At 30.3% G+C, this 25040-nt stretch overlaps 1 protein-coding gene across 2 annotated transcripts; it reads left to right on the top strand.

Annotated features, from left to right (window-relative positions):
- The first annotated feature begins 13795 nt into the window (after positions 1-13795).
- On the top strand, positions 13796-24236 carry LOC100253065 (PH, RCC1 and FYVE domains-containing protein 1). 2 transcript variants are annotated; one of them, XM_010650593.3, is made up of 10 exons: positions 13797-14087; positions 15573-15659; positions 16521-16610; positions 16706-16792; positions 16877-17071; positions 18155-20272; positions 21669-21815; positions 23055-23407; positions 23691-23806; positions 23871-24236. In XM_010650593.3, the coding sequence occupies exons 1-10, from the start codon at positions 14037-14039 to the stop codon at positions 23900-23902; spliced, it is 3276 nt and encodes a 1091-aa protein (XP_010648895.2). In that variant the 5' UTR covers positions 13797-14036; the 3' UTR covers positions 23903-24236. The 2 variants fall into 2 exon arrangements, with proteins under 2 accessions (XP_059592296.1, XP_010648895.2); XM_059736313.1 differs by lacking the exon at positions 21669-21815 and having other exon boundaries at positions 13796-14087.
- The last annotated feature ends 804 nt before the right edge of the window (positions 24237-25040 follow it).

The raw sequence follows: 25040 nt of genomic DNA, 5'->3' as shown, positions 1-25040 counted from the left end.
TTAAACAAAGGATACAAGTCATAAGTTCTTTGCAAGATGATAAGTTGATCACAATTGGTTCATGGATGGGGCAATCTAGTAGAGACTATAATACACTACCTCCTACTTAGAAGGATAACTTGTCTTGACCATCGGGTTGAGGTCTCCATAGTGAGTCTACTAATATATATGGATACACATTAGACAAGACCTATGATGAATCATGATGTAAAGTTATCTGATAGTCATGATTCACCAAGTTACTATGTTCTATGGACTCTCAATCTTGAGAGGATGTTGAGCTTATGCTAAAATCAATAGGAGGCTTTAACCTATGGGTGAGACCCTAATGTGATCATATGTCCCTACAAATTGAGTCACTATTGATGGAGACTAGTGGTAATAAGTATTCTTAATAGAGGCCCCATGATATCTTATGGGGTTGAGAAATGTGTCCCCCTTAGTTGATCCAAAGGACTTGTGATCATAAAATTTATTAGCGTAGTAATTCTTTTTTATGGAATTTGACATATGCTCCTTAGAGCTAGAGTATGTTAATTGAACACATAATAGGAGGATATGTAAATCAAATATTAGAGAGGTAATCTTGATGCGTTGATAGCACTACTATGTTAGATTATAAAACTAGTTTATAAGGAGTCTACATGCAATGGATAGTAAGTCACTAATTAGAGCTTCTCTCATTGTAATTTCATAGCATACTAAAGTGCAGTTGACTTCCTTTAATGGAGTATTGAGTCAACTTCATAATTGAATTATGAGGGAACTGGTATATTCCTATGGGTCCTAATGGTTCTTGCTTGAGCTCTTAGTTTGTGATGATACTTTTTGAGGGTAATTTAGATATGTAATTCATAAGTATGCATAAGTGTGTTTTGGTAAAAACACAAGGTTGAACTTGATCTTATGAATTGGCTTTCTGGAATTGGTTAATTAAGTAATTAGAGCCCATTAAAGCTAATTAATTAATTATAACCCAGTGGGTTGGAATAGGTGGCCCAAGCCTAATTTGGACTCAAGTCACTTAAGCTCATAGAGAAGCTTATATAAAACCCTTTAAGGGTTAACACTTCAATATTCCTATTCAAATTTCTAAAATTCCAGAAAGAGGAACCCTAACTACCTTTTAGAGAAAAAGAGAAAGAAACTCACCATTTTTTCATGCCAAAATCCATGAAAGGAAAGATCGGGTAGGAGATTGTTAGGTAGATAAGTTCTATGATGCCTACAACACCTTCTTCAAATTGGATTTGATTTGGAAACATCCAAATTGTAGGTTTGAGTTTTCTATCTTTAAATATTTATTCCATAATGGTTTTTGAAGCCATATGTCTCTACTATGATAAATTCATAGAACCCTAAGGATAGATGCATGCACCCTATGAGATCCAAGGCTAGGGAATGAATCAATTCAAAGTTCCTAACAACTAGTATTAGAGCCCTAGGTTAGGATTTTGCATGCTAAATCTGTTTTAGGTTGTGATTACATCTATTTTGCAGGGTTTTTTATTTTTCATCCCATGGCCAAAAGGGATGGATGAATGAATGAATCTTTATTTACTTGTTCTTATGAAGGAATATGGATTGATGTGATATCTTGTTATTTCTTTCTCTAGATTGGGTTGTAATCTCTGTGTTTAGGAGCATAGGATTTTTATATTTGAATATAAAAATCATTTTTGTTGATGGATTTTAAGTTGCATTTCGATGGAGCATAGGATTTTTTGTCTTTGTAAAAATCCATTTTTTATCCATTTTTCATGTCGAAGAGAAGGAGGATCACAATCTAAGTGTTCAAAAACATCCTTGGTGGAGACCATCCACAAAAGTGAGTTTTCAATGAAAAAATGGCCTAAAAAAATTGCAGAAACAATATTAGGTGTAGCACTTAAGCGCTTTAAATAATGCTTGAGTAGCTTTGTCGAGCGTTTGAGTGTCTAAATTAGTGCTCGAGTGGCTCAAGTGCTCAAACACCCCTTCTAGCACTCAGTTACATTCTACACCCCTTCCAACCTTTTTTGTTGCAAGTTTTATTTGGTAACATTAGATATTAAAAATTTAGGTCTTCAATTACTAATTATGCAAGAGGATCCCTAATGGCCATGGAGAAATACTTGTTTATTTATTTCCTCTTTTTATTATATGCTTTTTATTATATTGCATATGTGGCCTTAAGGAAAAAAAATGTTTTAGTATTCTTATTAAATTTTTGTGAGTAGTTGTTTTCAAGATTATTAATTTAAACTAGTTGCTGCTAATAAGAATGTTATTCCTTTTGGAACTATCCTTTTGGTTTTGGTGCAGGTGGTTCTCCATGCTCTCCTCCCCTTTCCCCATGAGAAAATGAGAACTACACCTATGGTGAACCTTCAAGCTCTCCTCTTATTTTTATAAAATACACAAAAATTGTTTTGTTCTTGAACTTAAAAATAGTTTTTAAAAACAAGCATGGGAAAATAGGGCTCAAGTCATTGAAGCCCAGTTAGGGAACCTTATAAACACCCAATTAGGGGGTAGGGTTTCAAGTTAGTCATATTCCACTATCCAGAGAGAAGAGAGAGACCTAACCTTCACTTATTAGGATTGAGCCCCTAAAAGCAAGACATGATGTAACAAACATAGACTTCACTTTCCCTTTGCTATTCATTTTCATGCATTGACATTGATTTGATTTTACATACCCACATCACTTGCATTGTACATGACTTGAGTGCATTAGTAGTTGTACAAAAGATTCAAGTCATGGGTTCTTTGCAGAGTGATGAGTAGTTCATAGTGGGTTCATAGATTTTGACAATCTAGTAAAGATTATAGTGCACTACCTCCTAGTTGGAGGGATGACTTGCCTTGGCCATTGGGATGAGTTTCCCATGGTAAGTGCACAAGTATATATGGTTACACATTGGACAAGACCTATGGTGAATCATGACGTAAGACTATCGATTGTCATGATTCACTCAGCTATTATACTACATGGACTTTCAACTTTAAGAGAATATTGAGCCTATGCTGAAATCAATAGGAGGCTTTGATCTATGAGTGAGACCTTAAAGTGGTCATATATCCCTAAGGATTGGGTCACTATTGATGGAGGTTGGTGGCAACACTTATTCTCAATATAGGCACCATGATATCTCATGGGATTGATATAGTGTGTCCCATTGGGTGATCCATAGGACATGTGATCATGAAATTTGTGGCCACAATAATAACTTTAGTGGAATTTGACATATATTCCTTGGAGATAGAGTATGTTAGTTGATCACATAATAAGTGGGATTTGTAACTTAAGGATTGGAAAAGTAATCTTGATAGGTGATAGTACTACTTTGTTAGATTATAGACACCAGTTCACGGGGAGTTTGCTTGTAGTGGATAGTAGGTCACAGACTCAAGTTTCGTCTCGTTGTAATTTCATAGGATATTGGAGTCTAGTTGACTTTCTTTAGTGGAATGTTGAGTTAACTTCAAAATTGGATTCTAAGGGAGCTCGTATTTTCCTATGGGTCCTAGTGGTCCCCGCTCGAGCTTTTATTTCATGTTGACATATGTTTTAAGGGTATTTTGGGTATATAATTCATAAGTGTTGAATAAGGTTGTTTTAGTAAAAATTCAAGGTTGCATTACATCTTATGAATTGACTTTCTAGACTAGGCTAATTAATTAATTTGAGCCTATTAGAGATAATTAATTAATTAGGACCCAAGTGGGCTAGATCAGGTGACCTAAGACTAATTTGGACTTAAGTCACTTAAGCCCACATGGAAGCCTATATAAACTCCTTAAAAGGGGTTGCAACTTCATTCTTCCTCTCATATTTGTGTTTGGCAAATCGTTTTTAGAAAAAATTTATATAAATATATATATAAACTTATTTGGAAGAGTTTCTTTTTAAAAATAATTTTTCTATTTTGATTTTGTAAAAACATTGTAAATTTAATTTACATAATATTAATTTAATTTAATTCAAGCGTTATTAAAAATGGAAATATTTTTGTAATTATAAATAAATTTAAAATAAAATTTTTTAGTAAAACATGAATATTGATATCATAATAAAATCATAAATTATATTTTTTTTATAAAAAAAAAATACTATTTTAGTATATGCAAAAAAAAAAAAAAGGATATCAACACATTCGTAAAAGCATAATTAATTTTATTTTATTTCATTTTGTTAAAAATGAAACATGATAATTTAAAATTGTTAAAGAAAAATCATTTAAAATAAATAATGAATGAAGTTTAACTTTTTTAACATGTATTTTGAGCTAAGTTTTTTTATTGCAAGCACACATTTAGTACTCAATTTACGAACACAATATTTTAAAATATTTTGATTTGATATGTAGTTAATTAGATTGGTTTTTTGAATTCTAAATTATTCTTAAAAGTTAAAAGACTTATTAAAAAATTTAAATTATAACTTTTGTCTCACATAGATTTAAAATCTATTTATCTTGTGAGAAAATTCAAAAAATATAGTTATGAGTATAGGAGAAACAATAAAGTTGTTGCTCATATTATATCAATTTTGATCTATTATTCTTTTGTAGTAATTAAATTTATTTTTTGAGTTCCAAATTATTTTTAAAAACTATTAAACTATTAATAAATTAATACAAAGTGTTACTTGATTTAAAGTTTATTTTTCTAGTGAGAGAATTTATAAAAATACAATTATGTGTATAAAAAGAAATAATAGTCATTATGAACTAATTTTTATTTATAAATTTGTTTGTATTAATGAGTATATATGCTACATTAATTCTTGTTTAATTTGGAGTTTATTTGTTTAGTAAAAGAAATCGAAAAAATATGATTCTATGTAGAAAAATGATAATAAAGTTATTTTAAACCAATTTTTGTCCATAAAATTTTTGTATTAATTGGTTCACTATTTGAATTTTAAAAAAATTAGTAAACTTGTTAATAAATCCAACGTATGAAGTTTTACTTGATTTGGAGTTTATTTGCCTAGTGAAAAAATTTGTAAAAACAAAATATATGTAAAAAAAAAAAAACTAACAAAGTAATTTAAAATAAATTTTGGTGTAGAACTTTCAAATATTATTGAGTTGTATTACTTTCCAATACTAGTTAAATCAGTTTTTTAGTTTTAAATTATTTTTAAAAATTAATAAATTTTATTTATCAAGTATAATTTGATTTAAAATTTATTTGATTAATAAGAAATTTTAGAGAATTTTTTTTAAAAAAAAACACATGTAATTCAAAGGAAGATCATATTTGAAGATTTTCAATATTGATATTAGATCATGCAAAAAGAAAATTAATGATATCATTTTTAATTTTATTTGTTTTTTATGACTTTTAAATTTTGTTCTTATTTTTAAAAAAAAAAATATGTGAAAATAATTTATACTTGTCATATAAAAATCATTCTCTATTTCACTTTGTTTTTAAAAACTAGAAACAGGAAATAACTATAAAATAATGTTATGAATTTTTAAAAATGGTTTTCCATTTTTTTAAAAACAAAAATTTATATTCTAATCAGTTAAAATTGTTTTTTAATCATAAGCCCAAACAGACTCTAAGAAATTTAAGACTAAATAAGAGCCAAAATGTCACCATAATAGGTGAGAATGATGTTTTATATAATTAAGTATATAACTAATTAGCATTCAATATTATTCCCAATAGTGGCTCTTTTTTCTTTTCTTTTTCTTTCTTTTTTTTTTTTTCCCCCAATATCAAGTGAGAACAAATCTAAATCCTCATTAAAAAAAAGGCAAGAATATATTTCGTAAAAATAGTTTTCAGAAAGGAAGAAATGATAGGTTAAGTGGTCGATACCAAATCCTAAAATCACGCTACATCATAACACTTACATAGATGCTAACAACAATATTATTGGTATTGATATAATGATAATAATAATAAAGTTTTACGTGTATGACTTTTGTCTCGTTCATATGAAATAAAATAGGGTATGTGGTACGCACATGCAACTTAACAAGCTATATAATAATGATAAACATGAGGCTACTAACTATCATGATTTCAAACTACAATCGTAGCCCGCAATGCCTTTCTAAAAACTGGGTTATATCTTACAAACTTATAAAGGTCTCCTTCGATGCATGTGCCACAAGTGACCTATAGCCTATAGTAGATATCTATATTTTAATAAGGGAAATAAAGAAACTATTATCAAGGCCTTGTTCGAGGTACGTACCATCACAAGTAAGGATCGTGGGGGGGCATGTGCCCCTCAATTTTCCCAAAAAAAAAAAAAAAAAAAATCCCTTACATGCTAAAATCTTTTAAGAATATAAAAATCATGATGGAAAATTTGCCCTCTTTAAAAATATAAATTTAATTTAATTTTTTTTTAAAATAATGGCAACTTATTTATGATTAATTATTGATAAAATATTAAGATTTAATAAATAAATAAATAAATAAAGTCTCATTAAATATTGGTGCTTATTTTTTTTCTTATTTATCCAATCTTTTTCCTTTTATACTTATTTTTTTATGAAATATAAATTTTAAATAAAAGACCTTACTTTAAGTTATTTTGTATTTAGCTATTTGAAAATATAAAAAATTAAGGTGTTTATTTGATATCTATAAAAATCTTAACTTCCATTTTTTAAAATACATTGAAAAATTTAGAACTTTGAATGCAGATACAAAATTAGATTAAAGTATAAATAAAATTAGATTATATGACAATGAGAACTTAAGAGGCACAACTCTTCTTTTTTAAAAATATCAAAATTTATAATAAAAACCATTAAATTCTTTAAAATAATTTTAAAGATTTTGCTACAAAATGATTCAAATTATTGAAATTTTTTAATGGTTTTTCTTTCTTTTGAAATTTTTGGTTAAATGTTCTTGATATTTTTTTATATAAAATCTAATTTTTTTTAAAAATATTCTTAGTTGTTTAATTTGATACATTTTCATAATTAATATTTAAGATTAATTATTTTTTAATAATAATAATAATAATTACCATTAATCACCTTAACTACATCTAATATTCTTCGTCATTACATATATTCACAGCAATTTAATAAGCTAGTTAATAAGTCAATAAGCTAGTGAAAAAAATAATAAAATATAGAAACTTAAATTTAAAATGACCGTCAAAGTAATAATCTAGAAAAAAAATTGACTTTGTATTGCTAAACAACTTTAATATAATTAAATAATAAATTTTAAATTAATAGCTTAAAACATCATTTAACTTAAAATTGTCATAACTCTATAGATGTGATTTGGTATCAAACAACTTTTAGAAAAATCACTTTAAATCCACTATGATGAATAACAATGCAAAGTTTTAGAAGTAACTTTTATTTCCATCTCTGATCAAATTATTTTCTATTTGTATTTTTAAAGAAAACATAAATTCGATTTGAAAACATATTTAAATAATTTTTTTGCATTTTATTTTTTGGAAAACTAATTTAGAAAAGAAAAAAAAAAGTGAAAACACCAACATGTTTTCAAAATTTTATTAAAAAAAAAGTGAAATTTTTTTTCTAAAAAATTAAAAATAAAAGAGAATAGAATGACATTATGGAATCCATAATATTAAAGGAATACAAATATTACAAATTCAAAAAAAATATTAATATAAATAAAATATAATCTTATATTATTTGTGTTTATTATATATTGAAAACTAATTTATTTTAGAGGATTGATTATCAACAAATTTTCTTAGAATATATACACAACAAATATATATATACTATTATATAGTAAATAAATAACTCTAACATCCTTTACAAATTTAAGATGCACTTAAAAAAAAGTATCAAGAGTTTACCAACCAAAAAGGGAAAACGTAAAAGTAGGCATATATATACATACCCTTAGTCCTAAAAGGACAATAATTCTAATATAATAAATAAATAACTCTAAAATTTACCCCCACAAACTCAAGATGCATATGTAAGAAATATCAAGAGTTTGTTAACAAAAAACTAAAAATAGAGAAATGGGTGTGGCTTAGTAAACAAATCAATTATCTATATGAAAGAAGGAATAAAATGCAAAATAAAAGTGTTATGCTAAGGTGATGACGAGTAAGATGGCTTGGATCTTTTGTATAACTCTTAATACACACAAGTCATGTATAATGTAAAAGATATAGATCAAAATGTTTACAAGGAATAATGCATAGAAATAGGATAGATAAAAGCAAATTAAAAATTTATTAATAAATAATAAAATCCAAAAATTTATTATATAAAGTCATGTTTTTAAGGTCTCTATCCTAACAAATGTCACAACTACGAAAAAAAAAAAAAAAACAGAAGATGTAGGAAATAAAGAAGCAAAAGATATATAATCAAGTGACAAATGGTGAGAAGTTTTAGAATCTAAGACCCATATAATGGAAGATATACTTGAAGAACTAGGGAACTAACAAACCTAAAATGACAAACATAACATGAAACTATATGGCAATAATAAGGGCAAGTCCCATGGGTTAAAGGGTAGTGTACATGAGTTCAAATCTGAACAAGTTGGATAGAGAGACAACTATTGCAATATTAGTCTATGGAGGCTTGTAAGAACACTATTGGCCAATATTAGATTGAGACTGTTGAGAAAACTATTGTTGCATTATTTTATTTAAGATCTTGAGACATGGAGTTGGCCTCCTAATGACCTTTCTACTTACAATATCTACTATTTATCCATGGCAACCTTTGAGTAAGACCTATTATGATTGTTGGAAGGTGGTTTAAATTGTATTGCCAAAACAGATGGATGGGGTGTAGAGAGAATTCATTTTTCTTGTTTAAGACTTAAGACATATCTACCCTAGCCAATAGTTCACTAACTATTGAATCAATTGAGGGAAACGTCAATGATGCAAATTTTCCTATATGGTGCTTCAAAATTACTACAAAGGGCCATAAAAATATTGAACTGGTTGTTATTTCCACAAGCAATATAAGGCGTAAAAGTGGAACTCTACTAATTCTATGAGGTAGCTTATCCTCGAGATCGATCATAGCATAATATAACTCTTGAATACTCATATTGCTCTATTCAAAGGCTTAAATACCAATCTCTAACTCATACTATTTTGTAAAATTAAATTGTGCATATTATCTTTTCAAATGTTCGTAAACCTATTTGGCAATTTTATACTTCGCTAATTGTGAACCTATCTAATTCTCAATAGAGTTGTTGGTTGAAGTAATAATCTTAAAATTGTATGCTTCTCAAAGACCCAACTATTCTATATATATAATTTCATTAAGAATAATTTTTTCTCATCTAATCTCATGCTAATTGACTCAAGCAAATCATCCATTTTACTAGCCATGATGAATAAAATAAATAAATAACCACCAAACGTAAGAGAAGAACTACAAATAAGAAAAAAAAAAAATTGTTAGCATCAACTAAAAAAATATTGGGGTAAACTTATTATGATGACTTAAAAAAATATGGACCACTCAAATGGAATTTAAATAGATTTAAAAGCAAAGGAAATAAAAGACCAATTTACCGTTACTCATAAAAATATATATATTATATAAATTTTAATTCTATTTATTTTCAAAATTTTCACATTCATAAAAAAAACTCAACACCAAAAACACTTTTATCAATAAAATATATTTAAAAAAGAAAAAGAAAAAAAAAGAAAATGAAAACTGTTTTACAAAAATAGGATAAGAAAACATTTTTTTTTAAACCCAAAAAAACTTAAGATTTGATAAACTAGATTATTAAATTGTTGTGAATATATGTAATGGAAAAAATTGAGATGTTAAAATTTTAAATAATTTCATTTATTTTGGTATAAAAATAAGTCAACACTTTTATGCATAATAGATTCTATATTTTTTATTTTTTGTAATTTCCAATGAGTATATATCCCAAGAGACAAGATAATAAAAGAGGAGAAAAATATATAAAGAAAAAAAAACAACAAATTTTCGAGGCCATTCTAGAATTAAAATATATATATATATATATATATCTTTTTATCTATTTTCAAAATTATAATTTTTGTATAATTATTTTTTATTTAGTTTAGTGGATTAGACAATTACTGTAAAAGTGATTTTGGGGCCTAGAAATCTAATCCAAAAGGGGCCATGTTAAATATAATATTGGGAAAAGGATGGAAAGGTCAAAGGTGAAGATTTAAAAAGTCCAACATAGGCGGCAAAATGGTGTAGTATAGCTAACTTTTGGTAACCTAACTTTGGAGGCTTGTGAATTATCCATTATCTATGCATTTCTCCTACTCCAGTCTCCACCACCCACCCACCCACCCACCATCCTTTTTTCCTTCTCACTTCTGACAACATATCCACTCCAGAGAGGGAGTTGAGCCATCAATGCTCTCTGCTACTTCTTTGACTTAAAAGTTAAAACCATCAACCCAGCAGTCCTCTGTCTCCATCTTTCTCCACGTTCTCTCCTCTCATAGCTGGCTGGTCAACAATGTTTTTCCTTCCCTCACCACAAAAAAAAAAAAAACAAAAACAAAAACAAAAACAAAAAACAAAAAACCTGGTATCCTCCTATGTTTTTTCACAACTGGTATCCTTCTATTTTTTTGGCAACATATTTATCATGCATGCATTCAGACGGATTGTTTGACCCACGGGCATGATGTAACTTGAATGGTTGAAAAATAAATTTGTTAGATTTTTCCTATTGATAAAAAATTTAAATTAAATTTCGACAGTTCAAAAATAAAGAGCAGAAGTACTTTATAATAGGTAAATAAAGACGCTAAGGTACTATATATAAAAAGGGTTGTAAGTAGATATATTAATAATGTTTTAACAATTATCATAGAATTTATGAGTTGAAAAAATGACACATTTATGTAAACAACAATAGATTTTTAAATATAAGGATTGAGGGTGACTCGAGAATAATTATAGATTATTATAATAAAAAGAATAATATTCTCAATTTTATTATGTTATTAATGAGGTCATTTAGAAATTATCTCAGATCTAAATATTTATGATTATCATTATATTTATAGAAAATCAAACAAAAAAATAGATTATTTAACTAAGAAAAGCATTTATAATTTAGAATCAATTACTTAATGGTCAAATTTCTCTAAAAATGTTATAAAATTTAGTTTTAAAGATTATCGTAACTCATCTTTATTGAAAATATAATTTTTAAGAATTTAAAATATTTGTATCATGAATTTTTTTATAAAAAAATAAAAAAATAAAAATTAGAAACTCTTATCAATAGGGCACATCGTTATCCAACATAATTAATTTTTCAAATAAAAAAGGAATTATTTTATTTTGACTAGTCTAACAAGTTGTGCTGTTGATCTGTTGAAAATTATTATTAAAAATGTTGAGGAATGTGGATATTAGACCCGCACACAAAAGAATCACATGATTAATCATTCAATCAATCAAATATGTGTACTTTGAAGGTTAAATTGAAGTGATATTTGACGGGGTGGAAAAAAAAAAAATAGAAAAGAAGAGAAGCGAGCTTGCCCAATGCCCAGTTGCCCGTGACTGTACTTGGCTGAAAACAACAACAAATGCCATTCAGACATCTCATTATACAGTCAACAACCAGCTTCTCAGTTCCCATTCAGATAGCTTCTTTACTACTTCTATTAATGACGTAACTAACAACTTTATCCCATGAAACATACACCTTAACTCTGAACATATATGATTATACTCTTATGAATCAGACATGACACTGGGATGACTAGTCTTTAATAAGATGAAATTTGTGAGAAGCTTAAATGAATTAAAGACAATTTTGAGATTTTTTATTTTATTTTTATTATTATTTTTTTTATCAATTGGATTTAAGAAGAATTTAGATATTGCTAACCTCATTCCTGCCTAATTATATATACATAATTGAAAAAAAAATAATTTAATTTTCAATTTTTGTTTCATATAAAATAAAAAATTATAATATTTATTTTATTTATAAAAAATTATAATATTAATTTATTTATATAATATATTTACTTTAATATAATAAAAAATTTAAAAAGCTAATCAGGTGAGTGGATGTTGGAAATTGTTTGACTTATACCTCCATTTATATATTTTTTTTTATTGGATTGGGATGAGAATTTATTTATTTTTATTAAAATGAGATGATAAATTATATAAATAACATGGGATTCGGAGGATGATAGTCCTTATTTAGCAGACAATTAAATGTAATATCACTCTTTTAAGTTAATACTTTTTTTTATTTTTAATCTTAGAATGCGATAGTGACTCTTGAAAATATTTCTAATCATTTTAACTTGAAAAACCTATCATTTAAATATTAAAAAAAAAGAAGTAAAAACACTTCTTAAAATCACTACCACACATACTTTTAGACTACATTTAAATTGTTCTCTAATATTTTGTATAACAAAAATTTATTTAAAAATTTAAAATACTTTTAATGTATTTTTAATATTTTTAAATATATTTTAAAAATATATTTTATGTTTAGTATTTTATTTTTAATTATTTTATATATTTGTATAATTATTTTTTAAAACAATCCTTAGAAAACTTTGAAAACACATTATTTTATGTCATTTTGATTATGAAATAAGTTTTTATATATATATTTTTTTTTAGAATAGAAAACTGTTTCTAAAAATAATTATAAAACAAAAATCCTATATATATATATATATATATATATATATATTTTTTTTTTTTAAATTTTGAGGAATTTCTTTAAAAATCAAGACTTTAAAAGTCATGCTCATTTCAAACTTGATAATCTTATATATATAACATACAAGTCACAATCTCATATGCAAGGATGAGTATATATATATATTTTCTTTATTCTGATTTAAGGTTTTTAAAAACGTTGTGAAACCTCAATCATTGAAGAAGACCAAACACCAAAAGTACCTAATCTATGATTATTATGAATCAAAAAATAATTAACAAATAGAATGGGATATACTGCAATTTTACCCTTGATGAAGACATGCGTTTGCCCAAGGAAATCAAATTTGTATTACCACGTATTGACGGAGCAGTCAAAGACGTGAATGCTCACAGGAGACACTTCTGGCCATTGGTCGGCCCATCATCACTTTCTTATTAATTTTCTCCTTCTCTTTTCCTCTCTCATTTTCCTTTTACCCCCCTCCCTCTTCTTTTTAACTACATGGTATCCTAGGCTTGATTCTATGGCTCGAGATTATTTGATTCCAATCATGCTATTCATTTTTCTCCATAAATTCTCTCTAAAATGGTTTTTTGTAATCCCACCATTCACATTTCAAGTTCATTTAATGCATTGCATAAAATATTTTGTGGTTTTGTTTATTTTCCTCTTTATCTCAATAATGTTTTTTTATTTATGAAATAATTTATTTTCTTTTAATTTAATTATTTTTAAAATATAAATATAGAAAAATAAAAAAAATTAAAATCCATTACAAAACTATAATAATAATAATAATAATAAAAATGATAGGGTGTAAACTTTATTTTGAGAGTCATATTTAAAGTTTTCAAATAAATAGCGATTTTAAACAATTTTTATAAATAAAAAGTAAATCACGTTATGAATGAGAATAGACGTGAAAAATAGGGGACATATAGTGAGAATAGCGTTATTCTAATAATAACAATAGTATAAACAACATACCATATGTTAATAAATGATAAAATAAAAAAAAGAATAATTATAATTAATTAAAAAAAAAGGGCATGTGGCATAAGGTGAACACGTGCAGCAGGGGGGAGAAATTGAACCCTTGTGTTTTTGAGTATTTTTGAGAGGGTGCGCACGAGAAACGAAGAGAACTACAGTAATGGAAAGAATAGATTCAGTAGATAGAGATAGGCAACAAAAAAGGGAAAATTAAAAATCACATTCACAGTTCTCTCTCTCTTTCTTCCCTGATTCTCTGCAGAGCAGAGGCATCTTCTGCATTCTTACTTCTCACACATTCCTCTGTTGTCAAGTTCCCTTCTCAGGAAACCAAACCCTCTTCTCATTCTGCCTTCTTTGTCTGCCCATGAATTTCTCTTCCAAATATGGGTGAAGAATCCTTAGCTACAGTTCCATTTGACAGAGCTGTTGAACAGGTTTTCTTTTTTCTTCTTTTTCTTCTTTTTCTTTGTTTTTTTTTCTTGTCAAAGCCAACAAAAATGGAAAAAGAAATGGCAAGTATCTGGTGCATGACTTGTCTCCACTGTGAATTGTATTTGTTTCTCCTTCTCCCTTCTTGGTAAAAAACTGCTGAGTTGAATCATATCTGGTTCTTTGTTCTTCATTTTTTTATCCCGAGCCAATGCCCATTTCCAGCTCTCCTTTTACCGTTTCCTTTTAGTTAAGGCACTTGACGTGGTATGATCAAAGATTCAAAATCTGATTTTTATCAGAAGAAAGAAAACACTGAATTTGGAATCATTTTCTAGGTTTTTTCTCTGTAGATCAGTCCACCAATTCTTTGGTTTGGGTTTTGAATTTCTACTAATTATTAGTTTTTATCATGTTGTGGATTTTTGTGAGCAATGTCAGGGTGGAAGACTAATTGGGTTTCCAACTTGCATTTGGTTTTTGGTGTGGTCTTTTTTTATCATTAGTTATTACTGCTTTCTTGGTTTGTTCTGCTTGTTTGCAAATTTTTATTTATTCTTAATTATTATTATTTTTGCACATAGTCTTCTTCTTTAATGGATTAGAACTTGCAGTTGGTAAATTATGCAATTTAGCCATCCAGCAGTATATGCTGCTACTGATTTGAAAATGTGGTGTTTGAGAATCTACTGCCAAAGCTTTGTTCCCTTCTCCATAATCAGCAGAGAGTAGGAGTAGGATAAAGATTGATTGGAATCATGATAAACATTTACTTGAAATCTACTGCCGTTTACTTCGTTTAGAGCTGGGAAATACATATGGGTTTTTTTTTTTTTGGTTCATTTTTGTTTATTTATTTAGTATTATTATTATTTTGGGTGGATTTGTATTCAAAGTGCTTTTAGTACATTTGAGCTTATATCATCTCAATGTTTCTTGCTGCAGTGTCATGGAATGTTAACAGTAAACATTTCTTGCTGCAATAATGGAACCTAATCCGGAAGTGGGCTTTAGCTAATGAACTAAATAAAATTGTATTTTATGTGTGAAATAAAGTTTATAGTGTCTTGATTCATGGCACTGCCTTTTTGTTTGGCCTTTAGCACTCATTGGATTTGTCTTGCAAACAATCCATGAGTGTTAATCCTTCCAGAATCTACACTTTCTTTTTTTGGTCCTACCTTTTGTTTTTTCTTTTCTTTTGGGTTTCTTTTTCACCTTTGCATTTTCTAGTTGATAGCAATTTCAGAGTTTGATTATTGAACCTCTTGTTCCTAAAAATATTTTTTTTTAAAAAAAATTGTGCTGATTTTAGTTTGATTATATTCCGTAAAATTTTTTCCAAAATTGTTCGAGATCAGAAAATGAATTGTTAAATGTTTTTTGAAGTTAGGTGAGAGATATGTCCTTGGTTGACATAATTTTGAGATGTATTTTCTGTTTTTGTAGAAAATTAATATCCTTTTTATGTTTTTTGTGAATTTGTGCAGGCGATTGTGACTTTGAAAAAGGGTGCTTATCTTTTGAGGTGTGGACGGAGAGGGAAGCCGAAGTTCTGCCCTTTTAGGCTATCTACGGTAGTAACATCTTTTATGGCTTATATTTTGAGAGAATTTTTTACTGGAATGCATAAAATCATTTCTTCATGGAGTGAGCAGAGTCTGAAGAACTGGTTTTTTCAAACCAAAGACAGCTCTTTGGACTATTTCTACAAAGAAGAACTTTTGAAGATTCTGATATATTTGAAGTATGAGCCTAACTTTCAAACTTTGGAAGCATCATAATCACAAATCACATTATAATCAGAACTCCTTATACTGCTTCGTGTGCAAAAATGCAAATAAGCGATATTGGATACAAGGATTTATGCTTAGATTCCATGAATTTGTGTAACAGGGCATATGTAGTAGAGATTGGTTTGGCTAAATATTTGTATGGTTGACCCCATAGTGTTAAGACACAGGCTAAATTAATTGAAAATTGCATATATTATTTCCTAAGCCATAGTATTTACCATCTTCTGTCAAAAAATGTATGTCTTAACCGATGTTGTTTATTTTTTTTTCCCTAAAGTTCCACTAGAACTTGTCCCTGTCCCTGTTCTTTGAGTGAATTCTCGGTACTCAAGTGTGATAAATTCAATTTCTAAGGATTTCAATTTATGTTAAAATCTAACACTTTAGGGATAAGAATTTGTTGCAGGCACTGTGATGTAGATTTCCATTATTAAATACAACCTCTTGTGAAACAAAGATTTGATAAACAAAGTATGCTTTTGTTTGCATCTACATGTTAAAAATACTACTTAGTGAAATGAATGGAAGAAAAATAACACCAGAGCATTTTTCATTTTATTTTTCATTTTTTCTGTTTGTCTGTTTACTAAAGGAACTTTATAATAACAAATTTGGAATTTGAATTTGTCATTTGGATTTCAGGATGAGAAGTTTTTGATTTGGTATTCCGGACAGGAGGAAAAACAATTGAGATTGAGCTCAATTACAAAGATTATACCTGGGCAAAGAACTGTATGTAAATAAGAGCTAATATCCAAGTTAAATTGTATGCTTAAACCATGAGCTGGTGGTGATATTCCATTATGCTTTATCTGTGTGTATTGTAGGTAAATTTTCAGAGGCAGCTTCAAGAAGAAAGGGAGTGTCGGTCCTTTTCACTTGTCTATGCTAACGGCGAACGGTCACTTGATCTGGTAATCTTTTGAAATCTTTGGTTCAGTTTCTTGCATATATCTTTACTAGTTAATCCTGATACTTTTTATCTATCTTAATCACAGATATGCAAGGACAAAGCACAGGCCGATTCTTGGTTTTTAGGCTTGAAAGCTGTGATATCCAGATGCCAACATCCTAGACAATTGAGCACATTCAGAAACTGCGTAGGCGTACAAACTTGTTTCAATAGCCCAGCAGGTTATTTTCGAAGAAAGCATAATCTAGGACTTCTAGAGGATACACCGAAGTTTAGTCAGGTGACCAATTAATACCTTTCCTTTTGTGGTTAATTCCGGAAAACATATCATTTAACTTGCTCATAACATACCTTTTTCTAGAGGCAAACATACAATTGACCATTTGTGGTTATCCTGTGTTTGGAATAATTAGCAATTTAAAATTTATTAGGAAAACATGGTAACTAGTTAGAGAGTTACAAAAAAAATGAATGGAAAGTATTTTAAGGTTACATAAGGAAAAAGAAGACTGAATTTGAATGGGCATTAGCAATTAATGATAAGGAAAACAGGCGTGATTTCATATAGGAATCAACCTGAGTAATGTAGAGCTTCCGTGAAAAGCTTAGGAGTTATTTGTAATTCTCATTCATAATTCATAGGTTATTGTGTTATGGGTGCTAAAATTGTGTTATGAGTGCTAAATTGGGTTATCTAGGTTCTATATAACACTTGAGTAATCATCCATGCGGCCTGTGCATGTGAAGATTCTGAAAACAAGCGCCCCTTCTTCTTTTCTCCAAGAATTTTCACATCAGAAGAAGAGAATGAATGCAAACAATAGAACATGTAGAATTATGTTTTTGTAAAAAATGACACCTGAATACATAGATGTGCATTAAAACACAAATAAAGTAAAGCTCCAAACAAGAAAAGAAAATTGCTTTAGGTTTGTCCTTATAGGAGTGTGAGATCCATGGGATTTCTATTCTAGACGAGAAAATGTGATCTTTTCCTGTTTTGAATGGTGAATGGTGTTTTCGAATGAAGAAATGTTATCAAATGCCATTGAAAGTACTTAAAAAAGAAAAGTTAGTGAGATACAACAAACAATATCGGTTGAGCTCACTACAAATTTCCACTGGTAACAAGTGATTGTAGTTATATTTCTTGGGATTTTAACTGTAATAGGATGTTATATACTATTCTTTCAGTTTCAAAATAGTTGATTCCTCTATGTTAACCATGTTGAGGAATGTTTTTGTAATGTTCGTTTATGACTAGAATTGATTTTAACTCAGGTTATGATGGTATATCCATCCTTGGCCTTGATGTTCAACCTTATGCTTCACTTATTTGATTTTTTCATTCTATATTCTGAAGGTACGCAGCTTATGTGGAAGCCCTACACAGTCACTTTCAGAGAGGTGTTTTTCTGATGGCTTATCGTATTCTGCTGATAGCTTTTATTCATCAGAATCGAGTGTATCGAATGTGAAAAATGTAGTGGATGTCTCACTTCCAAGTTCTCCTTATGTTGAACCAGATCATCTCAAACAGGGGGAAGAAATCTATGCTGGCACAGAAATTCAAACAGATATGCTGAGTCAGGTTGCTGCACCTTCTCATGCATCACCACAAATGGAAAAGAATGATATTTTGAGGGATGTCATGATATGGGGAGAAGGAATAGAAGGAGGGATCTTAGGAGGTGGGGTCTATAGGTTTGGTAACCAAAATGGGATGCAATCGGATGCTTTGCTTCCCAAGTTACTAGAATCCACCACAATGTTAGATGTGCGAGAAATATCTTTAGGGGGGAAGCATGCTGCCCTAGTTACCAAACATGGGGAAGTCTTTTGCTGGGGTGAGGGGAGTGGGGGAAGGCTTGGGCATAAAGTTAACATGGATATGGGCAACCCAAAAATTGTTGAATCCCTTACTGGTGTCCTTGTAAAATCAGTTTCCTGTGGGGAATATCAAACGTGTGCTCTGACGCATTCTGGTGAACTCTATACATGGGGTGACAATGGTTCTGGTATAGATTTAGTGGGTGAGAGGAGAAAGAGAAGTCAGTGGATACCAAGTCGGCTTTCTGGTCCTTTGAATGGTACAAGTATATCAAATGTTGCTTGTGGGGAATGGCATATGGCAATTGTGTCCACTTCTGGACAATTATTTACCTATGGAGATGGAACTTTTGGGGTTCTTGGGCATGGAAAGCTTGAAAGCATTTCTCAACCGAAAGAAGTTGAGTCTCTCAGTGGTTTATGGGTTAAAGCTGCTGCATGTGGACCATGGCATACAGCCGCTATTGTGGAAGTCAGGGCTGACCGCCTGAAGTTCAACACTAAAGGTGGGAAGTTGTTTACATGGGGTGATGGGGATAAAGGAAGACTTGGGCATGGTGATCAAGAGAGGAAGCTTTTACCAACATGTGTTGCACAACTTGTGGATCATGATTTTGTTCAGGTTTCTTGTGGGAGAATGTTGACTGTCGGACTTACATGTTTGGGGACAGTTTACACAATGGGAAGTGCAGTGCATGGGCAGTTAGGAAATCCACAAGCCAAGGATAAATCAATTGCAATTGTTGGAGGGAAGCTTAAAGACGAATTTGTTAAAGAGATTTCATCAGGATCATATCATGTTGCTGCATTGACATCAAAGGGAAGCCTTTATACATGGGGCATGGGTGCAAATGGGCAGTTAGGATTAGGTGATACTGAAGATAGGAACTCCCCAGCTGTAGTGGAGGAGTTGAGAGATAGACAAGTAGAAAGTATTGCTTGTGGATCAGGTTTTACTGCTGCAATCTGTTTACACAAGTCTATATCTAGCACTGACCAATCAGCTTGTAGTGGATGTAGAATGGCTTTTGGGTTTACAAGGAAGAAGCATAATTGTTATAATTGTGGTCTTCTATTCTGTCGTGCATGTAGTAATAAGAAGGTTCTAAATGCATCTCTAGCGCCTAATAAAAAAAAGCCTTTTCGAGTTTGTGATCCATGCTACACCTATCTGCAAAGGATTAAACATTCAAGTAGACTATTGAAGCTGGAAAATCATAGTCCAAGACAGCTATTGATGACACAAAAGACGTCGTTCGATGAGAAAGAGGACAGGGGGGAAGGAACTCCTGCACGGACTCAATTTTCATCGGTTGGACAGCCCTGTAATGAGGCAAGCCAATCCTATGAAAAGAAACCATTCAAAAACCAAGTGGAAAACCAGCAGACTGTAGAACCAGTTTCTTCTTTGTCAAATGGACTGCCTAGATGGGGTCAAGTTCCATGCCCTTTTCTATTTGAAAAATATTGTAGAGAAAATTCTATAGCATTGGTTCCTCTTTCCAATAATCAGCTATCGTCTGTTCCTCTGTGTTGGAAACACAGCCCCCGGGGATCTAAATATATGGTATCCACTGTTGTGAACATGGAGAAAGATTTTCCAGACACAGATAAGATTCTCATAGAAGAAGTTGAGAGGCTGAGATCTGAGGTAACTTTTCCATCCTCTTGACTTCTACATTTGTTTAGTTGCTACCATTAGCCATGCATGTTTTTCCTGTCTTGTGATATGTATGTCTCTCTCAAGCACTTATGCACACCACATGGAATTGTCAGCTTTCTGCTCTTGACATTACTAGATTAGTTCATAAAATAGGTTGATGTTTATATTACATGTTTTTAAGAATGCTGATTACATCAGGAGGTGTGGATCAGCCATCAACATTTACATAAGCTCTAATTTGGCTCTGTTTTTTGTGTCCTGCCTGGGTGCACTTGAGTTTCTTGGTTTTCTCTACATGAATTTTGCATGCTAATGTATCTTGGATGTTGTATTATCATGAACTGAGAGAATATGAATTGTTCAAATAATTTTGCTATCCAAGATGCAAATTAAATGGAAAATAAACCACTAGGGGGCAAACCCAATGATACCAGGGTGTCATAACACAACCCAAAACAAGAAATTGCATAGTAGAGGTCATAACACAGATTTCATGGAAGCTCTTCAACAAATCTTCTATTATCTATTCAAACTTCTACACCTTTTGAAACAATGATGACCCTTTGTGGGTTAACATTGCATAAGGGTATTTGATAATACCCATATAACTCATTTCTGAGGAGTGGAGATCATGTTTACTTTGGCTGAGATTCTAAAGCTCATTATGACATAATCCGTGGCCCAACCTTTTTGAGTCCCTTCTGCCATGATTAGAATTTGAACCATATGTTCATGACATGAGAAATTAGAAGTAGTTTTGCCGTGGATGGGATGGGTCATGTAAACCTATGTCACTGGTATCCTAGGAAAAAATAATATGGTTTGAGTTGAAGGCACTAAAAGAAACAAGGCTATGGCTGAAAAGATCATGCGCTGAGCCTCTGAAAAAGGGTTTCGTGGCTTGTAGGATTCAGACTATGAATGGATGTAGGTGGAGAGAAACAATTTTGTAGGGGCAGAGCCTATCTGTATAGTTGGTTTTAATTGTATTAACCAGCCTCTGGGTTTTGGTGCTTTTTGCTCCTTGATTCTGAAAGAAAAAGTCTTAAATTCTGCTTCTCGTCCAAAATGTAACAGGAGGAATCTTATTTGTAAAAGGATTCTTTATTATGGAAAATTTGATATTAATCTTCCTGGCAATGATATTTCTATGTTCTATGTTCTGTATTTGAAATTAATAGTATAAAGGAGAAGACTTTTGTCATTATGAGGCTTTATCTCTCCCATAGATAGATATTTTTCCCTGATTAGTCATAATTCCTCTTTTGGATGAACACATGTAACATTGTTGCATTGCTTTATTCGCATCCTGTGAAATTTAAATTGCTTTCAGATATTGTCTCGGAATATTCTTTCTCAACCAAAATTCATTTCATTTTAATAGGCTAGGAGCCTAGAAAAGCTATGTCAAATGAGAAGTGAGAAGATTCAAGAATGTCAACAAAAATTACAAGAAACATGGTCTCTAGCAAGGGAGGAAGCTGCTAAGTGTAAAGCAGCAAAGGAGGTTATAAAAGCTTTATCATCAAGGGTAATCTCCGCTTATTGGTGTTGGTTTAGTTGGTTGATAGCCATATTTCTTAACAATCAGTGGGACATACTGCAAGGTTTTTTAACTCCAATGAAAGTTCGATTTAATTATCATAAAAGTGAAATTATGTGCATCATTGGTAGTTTTTTATTTTTATTTTTATATTTTGATGGGGTGAAAGCTTTGTGCATGTCTGATGAAGTTTGAAACCATGATTGTAACATACAACCCCAATTTCCGGATTTCTTTTCTGCAAAAATAAAAGGGATTTGGATATCCCATGGCAAAGAAAATCGTTCTTAGCATCTGAATGCATGGAGACATGGCAAAACAAATCTACGCATTCTGCAATAAATCATCGAATTGGTGTTCGGTCAAATGTTACTTGGGATACTGTAGCAATCATAAATATAGTGGGGAAGGGTTCCCTAGCTTTTTCAGTAATGAATGGTAAGAAATTGATAGAAAATTTTTATTTTATTTAATTTTTTTTATAGCAGGTAAATCATCATATCCTTTTTTATTTGGTTTTTTTCCTCACTGTTTTTTAGTATATCCATTTTTTTTTTCAGATGCAAATGAATAAATTTCTGTTGTCGCTATCATTGGTTATACTTATTTGTTGCTATTTCATATGAGATGCCATGTTCTATAGACAAATAAATAATATTTTCATTTTCCTACTTGTTTTAAATTTTTTCTATAATTTCCTCTGTATTTAAATGAAAATCCGTTGTTGCCCCAACTCCATTCGATAATTGGCTCTTATGATGATTAGTTTGCCCTTTGCTTCATTCAACCCAAAGTTTAAATACATGCATAAAATGGCCAAGATATGAGATGGTTGCTGGATTTCACTCTTTAAACTTTGCTTTTCCTCGTGACCCATTTTGTCTTGGATCAAGAGTCTAAGAAATGATATTTAGTGTTTTATATGATTGGTTTCTTTTCTCTTTATTCCTAAAATAATTAGAGATTATTGAGATCTATAGAAATGTTCTTCAGACATATATAGTGTGGTCATGTGTTTCTTTTGGTTGATAACATTACCTTTCTATTCTATCAAAATAGTTGTTTAAGTTTATCTGCTTTTTACATGAGGAGCTGGTCAAATTGCATAGGTTTCAAACTCAAATAATTTCATTTCTTGTCTTCTGTCCAATTCCATAGGAATCATACTCATGTACTTTCATTTGTGCTATAAATGAGCTGGGATTGATGGGTATATTCTTTGTTTAGCTTCATACGATGTCAGAGAAACTTTCTTCTGAAAGAGATGCAAAGGATGGAATTGATTCAAAGCTGCCTCAAATCATTACAAGATATGTAGATACTCCGAAAGAGAGACAGCTAGATAGTCTGTGTGGCTCTCCAATTGTGTTCTCTAATTCCCTGAGATCTATGTATGGGAGAGATGAGTGTCAAGGCCATACTAGATCAGTAGAGGATTCATGCCTCGAGAAAATAGATCCTAGACAGAATGGAACTAAGCCATCCAAGCTTGAATGGGTGGAGCAGTATGAACCTGGCGTATATATCACATTCATAACTTTAGCAAGTGGGCAAAGAGGCCTCAAGCGGGTGAGATTCAGGTATTTTTCTACTGATTACGATCTCTTCACGTGAACGCAGTTGTATTTAAAAGGTTGCTTGGCTATTCATTTTCCTATCATAAATGAGCATAATGATTTTGTTCATTATACTTCAACATAAACAACATATTCTGTTGTAATATCTGTTATGATCATTCCCTTTGAATCCTACCATGTTTTTGGTTAGTATTTTCAATCTCTATCCAAGTGAGTAACTCCAGAACGTTTAATGCTAATCAACTTTTAACTTGGATTAGTACTTGGATATGTGTCTTGCATGCAGCCGCAAACGATTTACTGAGAAGGAAGCAGAGCGATGGTGGGAAGAGAATCAAATAGGAGTATATCAAAATTATGGGATTGAAGGATACATAAGCTCCAGCCAAAATAAGATGAAGGGTTAGTTGATTTGTCCTTCCTTGCCCTAAGAAGTGAAGTTTTATATTTGGATGTGCATTGACAGGTGAATGTAGGTGTGTTCATCAAGAACACTAGGGAAGAAGGCCCGTGCCCTAACGATAATTTCATGCAGTCAAAAAGGTAGTTTCTTCTTGTCAGCTCTTTGAACTGAATACCAAGTTGAATGTCTCATTATCTAACTAATGAAGAATTGGCTTACAGATAAAGGTGAAATTTTCTTTGTATTTAAGAGTCCAAGTACTTGTTCATATGCTGTTCAGTGTATAGTTGTCAATAAGGAGAAGCAGGTCTTTTACATAGACATGGATTTTTCTTTGTTTTTCCTTTTGATATGAAAATTTTTATTGATTGAGAAGAGAATCTACATGGTTGTGCTCCTCAATAAAATCAAGAGCTCAGTATATTTGAATGTTGAGCAGTTCTGTTACTTTCCATATGTTGAAATCACTGCAATACCGCCCATTTATCAACGACCTATCAATCATACTAGTGCTTAGGAAGTTAAGGAATTGGGCTGGCTCTCATTGGGCTTGATCAAATCTGGGCTCTTATTCCTTTGACGTCGACTTTAGTCTTGATAACTTAGGCTTAATGCATGTTTTTTAGTTGAAAGTTAGGAGTGGGAATCACGTGCCATTTGATTGCGCATGAAAATAAAATATAAACATCCAACGTGGTGGTTGAATATACTTAGACTTGCAGGTAAAACTTAATAATGATTTAAGTTGATTTTAAGTTAAATTATATTTAAGTTGTTAATTTAAAACTTATTATTTAAATTTTATTTTAAGTATTAAAATTGTTTGATAAAATTAACTTAAATTTTATTTTAAAACATCACATTGAGATATTTATCTTCATAAAATATAACGACGACAAATGAAATCAAGTAACAATAGAGGTTGTAAAGTAGTAAAAGAGATGTTGTAAAGTAGTAAAAGAGATGGTAAAGGTAATTAAGACAAATGATAGTAAAAGGGTAAAATAAAAATATGGACTTAAGAACAAGTTAATTATTTTTATTTATTACTTAAAGTTGTTTTTTTATTTTAAATCATATTATTAAGTTATTTTATCAAATATACTTAATTTACTTAATGAATTAAATTAAGTTATTAAATTAAATTAAATTATTAAGTTACTTTTAAGTTATTAAGTTGGTTTATTAATCGCCCAGTTGGTTCTACTATGTTTTAATTCTTTTTACTTTAGT

This window comes from Vitis vinifera, chromosome 4, assembly GCF_030704535.1.
Source record: "Vitis vinifera cultivar Pinot Noir 40024 chromosome 4, ASM3070453v1".
NCBI lineage: Eukaryota > Viridiplantae > Streptophyta > Magnoliopsida > Vitales > Vitaceae > Vitis > Vitis vinifera.
The sequence above is the reverse complement of the archived record's forward strand: the minus strand, read 5'-3'. Positions and strand labels throughout refer to the sequence as shown.

Bases quoted from the DNA above. Each gene is read 5' to 3' on its own strand.
- LOC100253065 (XM_010650593.3), top strand. From the start codon at position 14,037: ATGGGTGAAGAATCCTTAGCTACAGTTCCATTTGACAGAGCTGTTGAA. The intron at 20,273-21,668 runs GTAACTTTTCCA...TCATTTTAATAG, and splicing joins TTGAGAGGCTGAGATCTGAG to GCTAGGAGCCTAGAAAAGCT. The intron at 23,807-23,870 runs GTTAGTTGATTT...GTGCATTGACAG, and splicing joins CAGCCAAAATAAGATGAAGG to GTGAATGTAGGTGTGTTCAT.